At 36.4% G+C, this 17440-nt stretch overlaps 1 protein-coding gene across 4 annotated transcripts in view; it reads left to right on the forward strand.

Annotated features, from left to right (window-relative positions):
• STAT4 (signal transducer and activator of transcription 4) overlaps positions 1 to 17440 on the forward strand; it is a 42559-nt gene that overhangs the window by 23028 nt on the left and 2091 nt on the right. For 3 of the 4 annotated variants that reach the window (XM_067298932.1, XM_013952298.2, XM_067298934.1), the window contains 15 exons: positions 387 to 545; positions 1431 to 1523; positions 2415 to 2474; positions 3912 to 3929; positions 4015 to 4108; positions 4932 to 4976; positions 8523 to 8606; positions 9424 to 9522; positions 10818 to 10953; positions 12143 to 12195; positions 13006 to 13100; positions 13558 to 13694; positions 14099 to 14290; positions 15489 to 15555; positions 16081 to 16189. In XM_067298932.1, the coding sequence (XP_067155033.1) occupies positions 387 to 545; positions 1431 to 1523; positions 2415 to 2474; positions 3912 to 3929; positions 4015 to 4108; positions 4932 to 4976; positions 8523 to 8606; positions 9424 to 9522; positions 10818 to 10953; positions 12143 to 12195; positions 13006 to 13100; positions 13558 to 13694; positions 14099 to 14290; positions 15489 to 15555; positions 16081 to 16189 (1441 nt within the window). Of the gene's footprint in view, positions 1 to 386; positions 546 to 1430; positions 1524 to 2414; positions 2475 to 3911; positions 3930 to 4014; positions 4109 to 4931; positions 4977 to 8522; positions 8607 to 9423; positions 9523 to 10817; positions 10954 to 12142; positions 12196 to 13005; positions 13101 to 13557; positions 13695 to 14098; positions 14291 to 15488; positions 15556 to 16080; positions 16190 to 17440 lie in introns of those variants that run through there. The other variant, XM_067298933.1, reaches the window with a different exon arrangement.

Consider the following 17440-nt stretch of genomic DNA (forward strand, 5'->3'; position numbering starts at 1 on the left):
GATAACTTGTTCTTTTTATATAAACATTCTCCTTTTAAAGAGCACATTTTGCAAAACTACTAAGCTATAGGAGAGAAATAAAATTGGCACAAGTGCCCTGCATGCAAATCATGACCACATATGTAGTTCTTCTAAATCTCATCACAGACAATGTTGCATTGCTGTCAATGAAGCCTTTTGAGAAAGTATTTATCTTTGAAAATAAAGCAGGAGAATTTGCCTAATATATTTATATGTTCATGTCAAAAGATGATGAATGGACTTTAGTTTGTATAAAGCTAAAAAGCACCAATTAGTACCGATTCTGATTTCTCTAAGCAAGAAGTTTAGTATCCATTATGTAGTTTACATGAAAGAATGCAAACTAATCTTTTGTCCTGCTGTAGTTTTACACTGTTGGCAGAGAGTCTTTTTCAAGTTAGAAGGCAGCTGGAAAAACTGGATGAACTGTTGACCAGACTGACTTATGATGGGGATCCTATCCCAGTGCAAAGACCTCAGCTGCTGGAAAAAGTCAATTTTCTGCTCTACAATCTTTTCCGAAAGTACGTAAACTATTGTAAAGTTACGTCATTATTTTGAACTGACACAATTTATTGGCAACAATGAGGCTATGTTGTTAAGAAGAAAAATGAAAAAGGGTTGAGTCTGCAGGGATTTTAAAGATTGAGTTCTTAATGTAAAAAGTATGTAAAAATGTAAAAAAACCCTTTTAATCAAAACTTATAGAAGCTGATGGTACCAGGCAGTTTCTCATGTGTAGCCCTTAAATTTTGTGGTCAAGTTCTGCCTTTAGGTGAACACAAAAAATCCACTTACTTCAGTAGGAGTCATGGACATACTGCTGAGAAAAGTTCTTGTAGTAAAGTGATGGGTGTCAGTTCCTTACTTGTCTTTCCTCTTCCCCACCAAGACATTCTTCCCACCCAAACTGACCCATCTATTAACATATAAAATACTTATTGCCATTATTCCTCTTCCCTTTCATATTGGCTATCCTAGAGATATACCACAAGTGACTATTCTGTTAGCTTTGTCTGAAAGAAAACATGGTTAATTCTCTTTTGAAAAATGAAAAAAAGAAAATGAGTATTTAATTTCACTGGAGCCAGGTTCAGTGTATTTTCATGTTTAGTTTTATGGTTATGATACCTGCCTGGGTCCTCCAAGTGAATGCAATGTCTCAGTGCTATGGAGTTTCTTCTGAGCTTTAATATATTCCAAATATCTGTTTCTTCTGGGAATAATTCAATTCCAAGTTAGACTACTAGCTCATTTAGAAAACTGAGAGTTGGAATATGTACCTCCCACTTCAGCATCTGTAGAGAAATAAGCCTCAATGAGATAACGGTGGGTTTTTTCCCCTAACTGCAGCTGTTCATTTATGCATATTCCTATCAGTCTATTTGTTTCATTTCTTTTTACACTAGTTCGTTTGTGGTTGAAAGGCAGCCCTGCATGCCAACACATCCCCAGAGACCAATGGTTCTTAAAACCTTAATACAGTTCACTGTTAAATTAAGGTAAGAAAAGGAAATCTCATATAAATTCCTTCATTTGTGTACATTTTATCCTAGGAGACCATTTCAGAATTTTAAAAATAAAGCAGAGAAAATTCTGTTTAGAGTCGAGCAGAGATCCTTTTGACTCCAGTGAGCATTTTCTTGAGTGCAGATATAAATGCTGCAGAATCTGTCACTCATAATAAGTGACAATAAGAAGCAGATCAGTGTAAGGAAGGAAGGCAGATTTCGGGCAAAAGTCAGCACCTTCAGGATTTTGTATGTATTGGATTCTTGCTTTAATGACTTTGCAAACTAAGCAAATAATGATCCATATCATGCAAGCCGATACTAGAATAGTTTCAGAGCCACTCTTGCTCTTAGGAAAGAGAAATTTCTGCATTTTTGGAGGCTCTGGTGTCTCCATGACAGAAATTATTTCTCTCCCACTAGCTCCTTGCCCACTTTGGGAAAAGAGACAAGATTGGAGAGGAGCTCGCATTTCATTTCCATCTAGCAGCAGAAAGAACGTATGAAACATGTAGGGGTCAGGAATGGAAAGGGTACATGAAGTATATGCACATGTACAATGCAGTTGCAGATAATGCAAAGTCTGTCTCTTAGTTATCTTTTTTGTTGTCCCTGTACCCATTCCCTCAAACATATACTAACTTTTTCATATACGTGGAGGGAGGGTGAAAGACTTGCAACTGGAATCAGCTCATCCTTTCTGAGTATGGGACCCTTTGAATCATGATATAATCCTAGATGCTTAATCTGTTTTCAGATTATAATCATTTCAGATACTTTGGTGTGGAGCTACTGGTCTCTAATATTTTCTGTTGACGAACAAGTTTATTCTGTAAGAGTTTCTGATTTTGATTGTTCACTTTTACACTTTCTGTTTCAAAGGCTGCTAATTAAGTTGCCAGAGCTGAACTACCAGATCAGAGTGAAAGCAACTATTGACAAGTAAGAAACTTTACAGTGAAGTATTAGACAACTCTCTCTTCCTACAGAAATAATACAGGTTTTTCAGTTGCTACCCTATCTGATTTAGAAGACACTTTAAAAAGGAAAAAACAAAAGCAAAAAAAAGTTGAAACATTAAGGAAATTCATTTGTTTCAGAAAAATAGTGGAAGGTTTCTTTGCATTTTAAAAAAAAGCTTCTACTTTTAATTGATATTTTTATATTGGAAACAAGAAGTTTATTTAAGATTTGTTTCAAGACGTGGTTGAAATTCAGTCTCAAATAGTAGCATCACACTAAAACTTTGAATTAAATTCTATTCCATTTATAGGATAGATTGTTTTGAAACATTGCTTATCTTGTGTTAATAGTCCCAGTACCTTCAGTGCAGCTGCTCCAATTAGTATATGAAGTTTGTGCTTGGAAAGCTGATGCTGTAATTAGTAGCTATGATAGCTTAGAGAGTTTTACCCCTGTCTGAAATTAAGGCTGTGACATAAAATCCTCCTCTGTAAGGGGTTCAGTGCTCCTTCATGCCTCCATTATTTCTTACAGCAATCCAGAGTGAACAGGATCCCCAGCTTCTTTGGCTGTTTATAATTATCTGAGAAAAAGGCATCTCAGAGCCTGTTTATGTTATGTTTGTGAAAACAGTGTTAATACTACCTGAAGAATCTCTATTTGAGTTGGTCCATCTTCTCACCAATGCTTATTATTTTCAGTACAACACAATACCCATGCTCCTGATGGTAGAGCAAGCTTGGTTAGAGATTGGTCAGGGCCCTCTAGCATGATAAAACATGGGGCAGAAGACTGGGGCCATCAAAGTGTCACTTCAAAATCAGCAAAGCCGATTCAAGTCCTCACTGTCCACAAGCCTATCCCCAGCCCCAAGCACCTGCCATCTCCCTTGTTCAGGCTGTTGTACTTCTGCAGCCCCCTGTAAACTCTGATCAAATTCACCACAAAGACACAGGTGTTGGCCCAAAGATAGGAGGGAAGACATCTGTCTTGGAAGGAGCAGGAGAGAAGACAGAATGTTCTCTCAAAAGCTCTGTACTGTCCAGTGTGCTGCTGTGAACATATTCTCCCCAAGCATGCCATGACTTAATGTACATGGGCTCGTATTCTCCCAGAATACACTGATGCAAACAATTAGATACCATAGCAGTTCTGAATTCCCACATATCCTTTCCATGGCAGAAAAAAAAGGCTACATGTGAAATATATTACTTTAATTTCACCAGATGCAAATGTCTAACTAATGGAAATTTCAGTTATTTGTTTTAAAAATTGCATTTGTATTGGTAATACATATTAACTTTAACAGACAAAGCAAAATCTATGGTCTCAAAACATGTTTCTCAATATAAGTATGGTTTACACATTCACTGGTTCACAATTTTGTTTCCTCCCCCTGCCCCTCTTCTATTTTAGGAATGTTTCAACTGTAAGGTAAGAAAATAAAATATGAAATTTCTTAAATTATCCAATATGATATTACTTGCCATTGAGTACATAAGTGTAATGTCTTCCCTAGTAATCGTAGATTTGTTCTGTGTGGAACTCACGTGAAGGCTATGAACATGGATGAATCAGCAAATGGAAGTCTGTCTGTAGAATTTCGACATTTGGTAAGTTTGCTCTTTTCTTGTTATGCACCTCTGGTAAAGAAATAAGATATTCCTTAAAACTAGACAAGGAGAACTGTACTACCATTGAATATAGACTTGTTTTTTTCTTCCTTATGTAGAAAGTTTACTCCTAGAACCTCTTTACCCTATTCCTTACTTCTATAAGATAAACATATGTATTTTCACAGAAAGGACAAAGCAAGTCCTATTTTAATACCAGTAAAGGAAAAGACTAGTCATGCTGAATTATGCAGCTCTTAAGAAACTGAGTTTTGTAATAAATAAATAAATAAAGTAATAAAGTAATAAAGTAATAAAGTAAGTCTATGGGAAATATCTAGTTGAATGTTTTAGATTTGATTGAAATTAATTCCCGAGATGACTGTCCTTTGCAGGACTGTATTACTGTAACTTCTCTAATATCCTGATGAGTTTTGCTTTCTAAGTAGACTCCTTCACCTATGGTATTTTTGTGGCTTAACAACAGATGCAGTGTATCATTGTAGTTTTGCAAAAGGAACTGGAGGTTGAAGGCCTTTACTTCTATGTTGTATTACATAGCAAGCACACTAGTTAAAGCTTTACTACATTAACCTTATTATAAGCTAGTCGCTTAAAAAATTCTTTTAAAATATCAAGGAATTATTTACTGAATGGACTTCTCAAGTCATAGTGTCAGAGCCTTCATTAGAGTGTACTCATATATTGTAAATAAATCCTAATTATACACATACACTAAGAATATCATGGTTACAAATGGTATTCTTTATCTATTTCTGTCTGTAATTTCTTTTCTATATAAATACTGTTTTGCTTTATACAGCAACCCAAAGAAATGAAATCGAGTGCTGGAAGCAAAGGAAATGAGGTTCGTGGATTTATTTTACATAGTATTTTTGATTACTCTCAGATATATTTCAGATTTACTTTTATTTAATTCATACAGCAACCACATTTAAGTACATTAGATTTTGAAATACATAGTATCCTTATAAAAAGGATAGGACCCAATTATCATATGATGGGATAATGAGAAATTTTCAGAAGTAAGTACTCATAGAAATTTTGATTAAATGCCTCAAATTTATCTATTAAAAAAGTTACAATGAAGGTAATAATAATCTGAATGTATGCATTTGTCTTTAATGCCTTCTTCTTGGTCTGGCATTTAAATTTTGAAAAAATAAGCTTTTTGAGCTTTCTGTTTAATACAGTTTTCCAGTAGGAATGGTTCTTTAAATATATACTCTGTTGGCCAAGTTTACAGCTGAAATAAGGGTTTAATTATACTTGCATCACAGAATTTTGCTTCCCTCAACTAGACCAAATGTGTGATTAGTTTACTAATAGTCATCTGAATCTAGTCTTGTGTTCCCCTCTTGTGGTGACCTTATATTATGACACGTTAGACCTAACAAACAGCAGCTTTGCAGTATCCAGACTTCACAAGACATGCACATATCAGCTGGCATGTAAAGTGAACCGGTGCTGCAAGTGATTGTCTCCTAGAAGAGGAGCTCAAAATCTGTACATTCCTGCTTTCTGGAGCATAGTATCATAGTATTAATATAGGCCAATGATAGGTATCCTTTTCCTGTCTGAGGGCCAGCTGGGATTTTCAGATAACTTGGGAATTCGCACTGTAGCACAGATTTCTCTCACCCCAACATCCCAGGCTATACCACATGCATCCTCATACTTAGCACACCTGTATTCTGTATCTCTGCTCCAACTTCCCAAAGCAAAAGACACCCATTCCGACACACAGCTGCTTCCTGCAGCACAGCCGACACCGAGCCTCCGCTGCTCCATGTTACTCCTCCGTCCTACAACTCCCACTTGCCGGCGCTAACCCACATGCAGAACTGCGTGCCCCGCACTCCTCACCTCGCAGAGCACTCCCACCTCCCTGTGCCGCCCCCAGCACCCCTCACATCCAGGTCTGCTCTGCGCTTCTTCCTCTCCCCTGCTCCTCACCCTCTGCACAGCTCTACCTTCTGTCTTTTTACTTCACAGCTCTGACTTCCTACAAATCATTATCCACCCGAGTGCCCCACTTTCACAGGTGTATTTCCCCTCATGGGCAGAACTGCATGTCAGGGGTTCCCTCGTCCTTCCCCACGCGAGGGAAAGCAGAACTCCCCCGAGGAGGCGCACAGGGGATGTCCTCATCCAGCAACTGAAGATAGTGGGGAGGGAGGGGAAAAACACAAATAGATAGCAAGTCTAGGATGGCCATGGACCATCACCATAAATTTAGCATTGCTATTTAACAGCAAAAATCTGCAGGTAAATCTCTGACTGAAGCAAGAGTCAGAAGCTTGCAACCAATGATTCAGCCACTGCCAGTGCTACCAGAACATTAAAGTTTCCCGAGATAAATCAAGTTAAATAAAATGCTTATATGAACGCCATATCCTTACCTAGGAAGTGAAATACACTATAGTGGTTTAAGATACATAATAGCAGAGTGACTTTTTTACACAGTAGAAGTGGTGAGGGTAAAGTTGCATTAGTAAGTTAAAAAAAAAAAATCATCACAACCAAAATAGATGTAGTTATACAAATACAAAAGTTATTACAAGTAGTCTTTAAGTACAAAACAGGTGTGATCAGTATGGATATTTTGGCCAAAAACCTAAAGCAGAAGATACTTGTGCGTGCTTAATACTGTGTCTCTGAATGGAATAACTTACAACTTGATTAGCAAGACCAAAACTCAAAACCCGCTTCCCAATTACTTTGCTACTTACAAAGTCATTCGCATCAAGTTAAGCAAATGCGAAAATGTAGGTGTAAAAATGTTAGTGTTCTACTTCTGGTAGCATTTTACACTCACTTTCATGTATTCTGCATATATAGCTATACATAAATGGGAGGCCATGGAGAATGAAGACAACTGTGACATGGTTGCCTGCTAAATGATTTCCTCAAATAGAGCTTCTCCTTGGTCAAAGCACAATCTGTGCAATCATTACTGGTGTGAGCAAGTTGTATGATTAACAGCACCTATGATAACATAGAAACTTGGTTTGCTATAGGATGTTTAGTAAGCTGAGAGTATAGTTGCGAGTTATGACTTACCTTGTAAAAAAACAAGTGAAAGCTCTCTATATTTGAGGTCATATTCCATATACTTTCATGTAGATAAGCCTTTTTGCCTCATTGATTTTTTCCATGGGAAAATTTCAGTTTCTGCAAAATCATAATGAGAGGCGGAGGGGATTTTCACCACTCTTTTTCAACTTTGTGTCAGCAACACAGTTTGAGTTGGATTGATGCTACCAATATTAAAACATTTGAGTTTATTCAGTGGATAAAGCTCTAGGCTGCATTTTCCTATTGCATGGCAAATTTATAATTCAGATGCCTGAGGCTCTCTTGTGGTCTCAACCCATCATTCATACAGTATCTTTTGCTGTAGTGTCTTGTACATGTCCTGAAGGAGGTGCTTCATGGGAAAGATGAGGCCATGAGGCACTTTCCTCAAGGAACAGTTTTATTTCACATTGACTCAAAGTGGAATATTTCAGTAAATGGAAATGGAAGTGTTTTGATTCAGGAACACAAAGATTTCTGTTCTTTTTAAAATGTCTGACAAAACAAATGTCTGACGATGAAAAAAAACAGGAAAAGGAAAAAAAGCTTTTTATATTTTGACTTCTGGGGATCAAAACAAATTTCAAAAGAGCTGTTTCCCACGGGTACAGATTCTCATCTTCACTGAACTATGCTTGTTTTTAACCAAAACATAAAGTATCTACTACAAACTTTAATCAACCATGCCAAACAGATTTTCTTTTCTCTCAAAGAAAAGCTTATTTTTTATACCAGATTTACTTTGGATTAATGATTTAGGCCTCTAGTCCTTCAACTAGTGCCATCTGAGTATACTAAAACAACAACAAAAAAAGTGTTCTAGAATGGGGGCCTGCTTGTCATTAAAGACCCAACTCCTGTAATTGTTTTTCATTTTATTTCTAGTTTGAAGTTTAACATCTCTAGTTAAATTAGAATCATCAATCAGTAAAGAAACTTTAAGAAAAGAAAAAAGGTTGAGACAATCTTCATCAGACACAAAAATAATCTGCTAAATTTTTGAATGTGCAACACCATGTTTATAAGTAACACTTTAAATGTTAGAAACAAAATTTAAAAGTTTAATATTGTTGCTTTGCCAATGCTTAGTGTGTTTTTTAGATTCTTCAGAAAAACCACCAGATTTCTGGACTGATTTAATGTCACAGACTTTAACAAACAAATGATTTTCTTCATTTCCTTCCTTTCCTGCTTTTCTTACGAATTTGATATGTGCTTTCTTTGAATGTTGTGTGGTCTTAACACATTGGAGTACCAAGACAGTGTTAAATGCCAAATGTGCATTCACAGTTTTATAATCTACTTATTCACCCAGGGCCCTCACATGGTGACTGAAGAACTGCACTCCATCAGTTTTGAAACACAGGTCTGCCTGTATGGATTGACTATAAATTTGGAAGTGAGTATTCTAGCCAATTTTCTGTGGCAAGAATAAAAAATATTTTCCAGCTGCTTACATAAGAACAACCATGTTGGGCCAGACCACAGGTCCATCTATCCTAGATCCCGTCTTCAGCAGTAACCATAAGCAGATGTAAGATTTCCAGAACTTCTGGACAGAAATGTACAGAGATTTACAGGAACAATTTTTAGCCCTTCTGTTTAGAAGCTCAAATACTGGCTCTCATCATAATTTTGAAAAGCTACACAAAGGCAATACATCTTGCTAAGAAAAGACTGTAAAATCTATTGAAATCAGTGACAAAATCCCTACCATATTCACTGGAAGGCACTCCCCTGCATTAAGCATGATAAATTATGGCACTGGAGAAAGTCTGTGATACCAATGGCAAGTCAGAGGCTGAGGATATCCCCGTGTATCTAACATGATCTTTAGAACCTTTTCTAGTGACAAGGACTACCATAAATCCCTTTTCTGGCTGCAGGCAGTCATGCAGTCACTGTTCTGTGAAGTTATCAAGAAAGGCATTGTGTAGCTACGGCTAAGCTTGCTACCTAGGTTCAGCTAACCTGAGTCCTGAATGCCCTCTGAAACTCTGCCCATGTCTTGAAATGCAGGCTAAACAAAGTATAAACATCACAGTTGGCCCTGCTCCACTAAACTAGAAGATCACAGGCTAAAGAATAGTATTTTGGGGGGACAGAGGACAAGAGGGAAAGGAGGAGGAGGAGAAGGTTAAAAGAAAACAAAACAAAATGCAGCACCAACATTTTCCTCAGCAACATTAACATCCTCTGTTCTTTCTTTCCACCAGACAAGCTCTTTGCCAGTGGTTATGATTTCCAATGTCAGCCAATTACCCAATGCTTGGGCTTCTATTATTTGGTACAATCTATCAACCAATGATCCTCAGGTAGGTATTCAGTTTGCAAATACTGGCTTCCTGCATTTTCAAGTTTCCGTTATTTGGTTGCCAAATACATTCAAACACATACAAAAAAAAGGGTTGTGTTTCCCTCTTACACTGGCCTTATTTTCTTCACGTACACTATTCTTATACCCATTTTTAACCTGTATGAACATTATACTGTAACATTTGTTTGCCTTCCCTTTTGTTCCCTGCCCAGGCATAAGACCATATGCACTGTTAGCCTTCACTTCCGTAGGCTAAAGTAGTAGTCAAACTAAGGAAAGATAATAGCCCTTCTCCACAACTTTTCTAGTTTGAATTTGTCTTTCTTGAATGTGGTTGAGCAAAACTGTACCTGGTACTCCTCAAGAAATACAAAATAATTCTACTAATACAACTCAAAGCTGTCAAACTCAGTGTATAGGTGGGTCTGTACTGTACTTAAATGCTGTTTCCCTCCTGCATTTTATAGAAGCTAGTGCTTTTTTTGGAGCAGATCATAAGTGTCAGGTTGCACCATCTAGTAGCTCTAACGCGGAGCAAAATCAGGATCATTATTTCTCAGTCTCCTGCTGGTTCAGCACATATTTTAGATTCAGTGACATCTGTTATTATTTTTGCAGGTTGTAGAATAGTGCTGTCAATAGCTCTATTAAGTTTTCAGTTGGGGATTAGTAGCTCTCGTATAGATGTTCTGAGGAGAGAAAGGGCAAGATAGCTTACCACAGAATGCCTTTAAGAATGATGGCAGGCCAGCTGACCTCAGCTTGGACTTCATTATAACTCTGTGATGCTCCTAAGAATCTTTTGCATAGTCATCAGTATGTTCATTAGATGTACAGTCCAAAAATCAAATTAAAAAATGAGCCAAATAATTCAACAACATATTGCTATACAAGTGCCTAATATTTTAAGATTTCCATGTGCCAAATATATTAAAGTATGGTGAGAATATCTGCATTTATTGAATAGGTTTTAAGCATGTTTTCATTGTCCTAACACATGATGCTACCAGAAACATAGCAAGGTATTTTATTATCCAAGACATGCGCACACTCTTTCATTCTCTCGTCTCCCCCTCTCTCCTTCTCCTAGCATTCTTCTCAGCCACCTCAGTGGAACTTGCTGGGTGGCAGCAGGTGGGAGGGCTAGGGCATATTTGTCCCAATTTATCTCCCCTCCCATCCCCGCACTGTTTTTAACGCTTCTAGATTCTGCTTAATTACTTACAGCTTTCTTTTGCACCCTGTAGTGTTTTTTAGGGTTGCAGTCTAAACAAAGCATTAATTCTGTTGCAGAATTTGTCTTTCTTTAACAATCCCCCTGCTGCCACTTTGAGTCAGCTCTTAGAAGTACTGAGCTGGCAATTTTCATCATATGTTGGTCGGGGACTCAATTCTGAGCAGCTGAACATGCTGGCAGAAAAACTTACAGGTAAGTTTATAGAAATGTACAGATTGCATTTGCTTTTAGGCTCTTATATGTTCTAGTCACAGGTAATAACTTTTAGCATGACCTTCATTTCCAGTGCTGACTTCAAAAATGCCACTATGACTTTTTTTTTTCTTTAAAGAAAAGTACACGTCAGCTTATTCTTACCACAAAGTGATTCAACTTCTGAACTTCTAGGCTGCTAAGCTGAAGAAAGAGGGCATCAGAGTCACACTGAACTTTACTTTGTTTCCTTTCCTTTGTTTCCTTTTGAAATCAAAAAGAAGTCCTTTTGCTTGTTTATGTGGTTTGTTGTTTTTTTTGTTTTTGTTTGTTTGTTTTTTTGTTGTTTTTTTGTGATCCTGTTCTTTTGGGCCCATTAGTTCTGGGATCCATCCTTCAGTGATGATGACATAGAAAAAGGGCCTGCATGGCTTAAGTTCAACAGCGAGATGAACAGTTGAATGCTTCATTCTGACCGCCCTCCAGAAAGGACAGGCCTTAGGGAAAGCTAGCAGAATTAAAGAAAGTTTGATCTGTTTGTCGAGAAGAAACAGTTGCATAATATGTCATAAGCTGTAAGAAATTCCAAGCTGAATTTTGGTTTGCTGAAAACACAGCGTGTAGCAATACCTCTACTGTCAGGCAAGAATAAAAGCATTTGTCAAAGACTGGGGGGAATCTTTACTTTTACTCTTTCACAGCTAGGAAGCTAAGACCAATTTCTCTGGGTAACAAAGTTACTTTTTCTAATGGTTTCTGGGATGTTTCTTTGTTAGCGGAGGTAGTGGAGTTGAGAGGTGCCATTGCAAATCAGTAAAAACATACATACCATAAGAAAATAAATCTTAGAACAGAGAAGTTCAAGATAGAGTGAAGGCCAAAAGAAGTAAAACTCTCATTTAAAAACTGGAACTGAGCACATAGTGGTGCAAAAACAAAGTCCAAGACTTCTTTAAGCAAAGATTCCCAAAGCTATCATTTGTAGTAGTTTCTAAAGGATACACAAATGCTGCTGAATGCAGCTGAACACTCTCCATGTACACAGCCATCTATAGTCCCTTAGCATGCCCCTCTGAATCCCTCTCCAAGTCTGCACATACAATACTTTTTTTTCACTGTACAGATATCAAATAAATCTATTTCAGAAGCTTCAGAAAAACAAACTCACATTTTTATTTTTTGCTTTTAGGGCAACAAGTCAGTTACAATGATTATCAACTATCCTGGGCAAAGTTCTGCAAGGTAAGATTCTGAAAGTACAACTAGATTCTTCTTTCTCTCATTGCCTGATGGATGCCCAGCTCCATCCCACTGATGTTAGTGAAAAGATTCCCACTTGCCCAGCGTAATCAACTCAATTCTAGAAATGTAATTATGAAAATAATATTTCCAGAATTTTAAAGCTTTAGCTAAGAGATCTAATTAGTTCCATTACTACAGATGTGAGACTGTCGGTAGCTTTTGGCCATTCTAGTCAGTTTAGGATTCCTTCACTTTAGAAAACATTATACTCAAGTATGCCCTATGTATTCCTGTAAGTGATCAATACAGATTGTGCTGTCAAAGTATGCAGTAAGTAAATTTTTGCTGTTAAAGCATACAATAAGTGAATTTTTCCATATGCTCAGTTGTGGCCTAAATTAGTTCAAATCAGTCAATATATTCAGTAATTTTGACAGGAATGGACAAAATTGAGAAGGAAGGGTAAATCCATTTTGTTCATATTAACTATGTTATTTAAATATGTATAGAACCTTGGAAGAAAATTCAACCTTCTCCCTGTCATTTCTCTCAAAATATAATTTCACAATAAGGAAGAAACATTGAATGTGAATTTTTCTTTAAAAATGAAAAAGAGGCACTTCAAATGCATATCTTAAAAATCAATTGTTTTTACATCAGACTGAAAGAGAAATGTAACTCAGAGCAGCAATTCAGATTTGTCATTCTCACTGGAACACAGACTAGATTATTCTTAAGAAACTGAGATAGACATGCCATATGGATGTTGTGTGCTCTTTTTATGTGTCTTTTTTTTCCCCATACCATTAGGAACATTTACCTGGAAAGTCTTTTACCTTTTGGGTTTGGCTCGAAGCCATACTGGACTTAATTAAAAAACACATTCTTCCCCTTTGGATTGATGGGTGAGCAATAAGAAAACAGCTGTATATTGATCTCTCTCTGCTTTTTCTTTCTTCTTTATTAAGGTCAGTTTTAGCTATACAGAAGAGAATTTGCAAAAACTTGAACACTTCTGCCTACTTCTTCCTGTTCTATAACTTTTCAAAAATTTTGCCAAAAGGGAACACCATTGAATCTATTAAAAATACAGTTTTAGATTTCTCTTTTATCATTTCTGTTAGCGTACAATCAAGTACTGTGATGAATTTCATTATGTTTTATAGTTCTTTGAGCTCAATGCCATATTCCACGTGTAATTCATGTGAAGCTTTTGTGACGTTTTCAAGACCATATAAGCCTTTGCAACCAGGCTTTTCACACATACGTAGATTGCTATATAAAGTTTGGCCAGATGCATTATACAGAATGAAGTGTATAATCTTTCCAAAAGTAAAACCATGATTTTCTGTTAAATTTCAGGTACATAATGGGATTTGTGAGCAAAGAAAAGGAAAGAATTTTGCTCAAAGACAAGACACCAGGAACATTTTTATTAAGGTTTAGTGAAAGCAATCTGGGTGGAATTACCTTTACCTGGGTGGATCAGTTAGAAAATGGTAAGTATGATTAAAAAAATAACAACAACATAGAGCTCAAATTCTGCAATACACTTGCAATACAAGAGCCACAGTTTCTTTGGTTTATAATGCTTGTGTATCATGGTTTAATTTGGTTTTGGGTGAGATACAAGCATCATATTTATTGAAACACAGATCAACGCTTTCAGAGTCTACCAGACAGTTCTTTATATTAATATATATGAATTCATTAGATACCTGCAGGCTTTAAATTTGGTTCCATATGTGCATAAACTTGAAAGATGCTAATATTGGTTTAAAAAAAAAAAAAAAAGTAAAACTCATGCCAGTGTAAGCTAAAAAAGAAAGATGAACTATGTTCCAGCTACAGCTGTTCAGCTATTTTCACTATCAGCAACTGTGATGCCTTTGTATTTTTACAGGAGAAGTAAGATTCCATTCTGTGGAACCCTACAATAAAGGTCGTTTAACTGCACTGCCCTTTGCTGACATACTGCGAGATTACAAAGTTATTATGGCAGACAACGTTCCTGAAAATCCTCTGAAGTATCTGTATCCAGACATTCCCAAAGATAAGGCCTTTGGCAAACACTACAGCTGTCAGCCAAATGAAGGTTGGGCTCCATTTCTCTATTGACCTCTTCTGAAAAGCAACTTCAAAGTCACAGGGTACTCCATAAATTTGGGGAGAGGAGGAAGGGAACAGATTCAGATGCTTCCTTTAATCAACATCTTCAATAGAACTGCTTTAATATGTCTATCATTTATACAGCTTCATTTTGCAAATATATCCATGGATTTAGAGGTTACATTAGAGGCTATCGCACCAATATTTAAAAGAAGCTAAGAAATAGGTCTGGGGGTAGAAAGAGTAAAAAAAAAAAAGGATTTTTTTTTTTCTGAGCAATACATTACAAACACATAATTAAGTACTCAGATGTTGAAAGAAGACGAAACTGAAAAGTCATCCTACTTATCTGCTTTAAAACTGTGGAACCCTGTAGCATGTTGTTTCTTTAATTTCAAGTAATTTTGTGTTTTCCAAACAGCTTGGAAAACCCACTTTAATACCTCAACCAGACAGCAGTATAAGCCCTGGAAAATACAAAAAGGCTAGACAAGATTAGTTCAGAATGAGTGCAGGCCCATGCTCTTTCCTGTCTGAGTTGCAAGTCAAGCCATTTTTAGATCAAGCTTACTCTCCCTCCAAAAAAAAAAAAAATCCATGATTTTCCTAGGTAATACACATTCTTCTTGACTTTCAGTATAAGAGGATACAACTCCATTTCAATTCAAGTCCTTACACTACTTAAAGATACTTGGAGGCTACAAGTGCTTTTCATCTTTATTTTAATTCAGTGGATTTTGCCTACTGCTCCAGTTCTCTAAAAATTTATGTATATGTTTAATTTCATGCAAAATGTGTCTCTGAAGCTTTATCTGTATAGATAAGACTCCATGCAAGCATTTGCGGAACTGAATTCTAAAGGCTGAGACATACAAGCTTTTGGAGTAACAAAGTTTTCCCTTTTGAAGTCCTAAGGAGATCTCTTTCATCAATTACCATATGATAGTCTCAGACAGTGATGCAGGTATTTTTCCTATTAGGCGAGCACAATTTTGTGACTAAGACCTGAACACAAAGACTGATCTCAGGAATCTCCCTCATTTTTATGACTATTTATTTAATTATAAACAGGCACATTTCTCTTTTAATATCTTATGATCTGCAACTCTTAAAGCAGATAATCAATTTTCAATAAGTAGCAATATTGCTAGGCCATATTTAATTTCTGTAATATTGATTTTTAGTCTCAAAGCCCTCTGAAGGAGGAGTCAAAGGTTATGTTCCTTCTGTATTTATCCCAGTCTCCAAAATGTGAGTAACTTCATAGATTTATTACACTTTGAATGTTATTTTCATTAAGTTTACATACTGTTTCCAACTTTTCTCTGCTTCCCTTCCCCCATCCAACTAGTTAGGGATAGCAACACATCATATGTTTTTGTTTGGACAAGGACTGCTAAACAAGAAAGGGAAATGAAGAACTTCACTTCTGGAATGCTTTTCCCATCCATGCGGCAAAATATTTGTAAAAATGTAACACACACTGTGGTACTGCGATCTACATCATCTTTCACTGTCGTCCTCTTTCTCTCTCCTGCAGTAGTTATTACACAGTCAGTTTTAACGTCTCTTCCCTTGGCCATATCTCCTCCATTTTTAAATGTATACCAGCTTGTTGGCAAATGCTCACAGAGCTAACAGCAGGCCCCAGTACAGTCTTAACTAACTTAATTAAGCATTCACCATCAGTGATGCATCATACTCCACTGCTATGCACCAAGTTAGAGGGATTTAAGTTGCTTTTAAGATTATTTTTGTTTTTGTTTTTTTTTTAAGCTTAATTGATTCTACAGATCCACATTCTCCATCAGATCTTCTTCCTATGTCTCCAAGCGTTTATGCTGTGCTGAGAGAACACCTGAGTCCCACAGTGATTGAGACAGCGGTACGTTGCAAACTTTTCCATTCATAATTTAATACTAAGCAAATGGAACATACACAATACATATGCTGCTTATAAAATAGGCTTTTGCAATTATGACAGAATTAGAGCTCCTTCATCAGTTGCTATATTACATTTTGAAACAGCAATGCAGACATTTCCTTTTCTAAATAGGACAACAGGCTGCAGTATACTTGGAGGCATTGCATTATAGGAAATTGTCTGATATGCTGGCCAGTGAACCATGAAATTCATAATGCAAAGATCTTGGAGTTCTTACACAAATTACTTAGGCTTTTACACTCACAAATACATAGGAATTGCACTAATTTTATAGATAATACAAAGGAATTGATTTTGCTGAGGGAAGCTGCACAAAGAGCATAAAAAAAACTCAGATTCGGCAAATTCGCACAACTTTTCTTGCTATAAGTTTCTGCATGCGATACCTAAGTTAAAAGTGAACTGAAACATTTTTAGTAAATAAAACTAACATTCACTAAGAGTATATAGAAAGATTTGGGAAATAGTGTACCAATGTTGTATTAATAGTATTTTCCTTTTTTACTTACTGACTAGAAATTGTATTCCCAACTCTGCACTTCTACAGCATAGACCATTTCAGCTTTCAAATTACAAGGCCTGAACTGGCCTAAATAATCATGGCTTGGAGTGGCACTAATTTATACCCACTGAGGATTTGTCCTGCAGAATTCTATCAGGAAACACAGCAGTGGTTTGGCCTTAACAGCTTTGAAAGAAAATATCCATTTTTTAATACTACATTTTAACTTTTAGTTTTCAATATAGTCAATGATTTATGATCTTAAACTGGTTATGTATTTAAAAGCCTGTCAAATCACCTTCAAATGCCTCTGTGTAAACACTCTTCCTCACTCCCATTCAGAACAAAAGATAAACCAAAATCCTGACTATCAATGATCTAATCAATGCAGGAGGTATAAATAGCAAAAATTATTTGGAAGCATAATGAAACTTTAAGTACAAATAGAGTAATTCTTTATTATAGAACAAACTGAAGATCTGATCAAGAACAAAATATATTTCTTTGCTTCACCTTTCTTTTTCTGGCAGCCCTCATAATAAACTGGTACATCAGCTAAAATTCAAATACCAATTTGAATGAAAACTCTGGGTTAAAACATACAACACCCAATCAGAGACATGCCTTCACCCATTTGTCATTTGTTTTATATCTATGAAAACAGTTCTGACTTTAGAAACTGCATTTGT

This window comes from Apteryx mantelli, chromosome 6 (assembly GCF_036417845.1).
Source record: "Apteryx mantelli isolate bAptMan1 chromosome 6, bAptMan1.hap1, whole genome shotgun sequence".
Lineage (NCBI taxonomy): Eukaryota > Metazoa > Chordata > Aves > Apterygiformes > Apterygidae > Apteryx > Apteryx mantelli.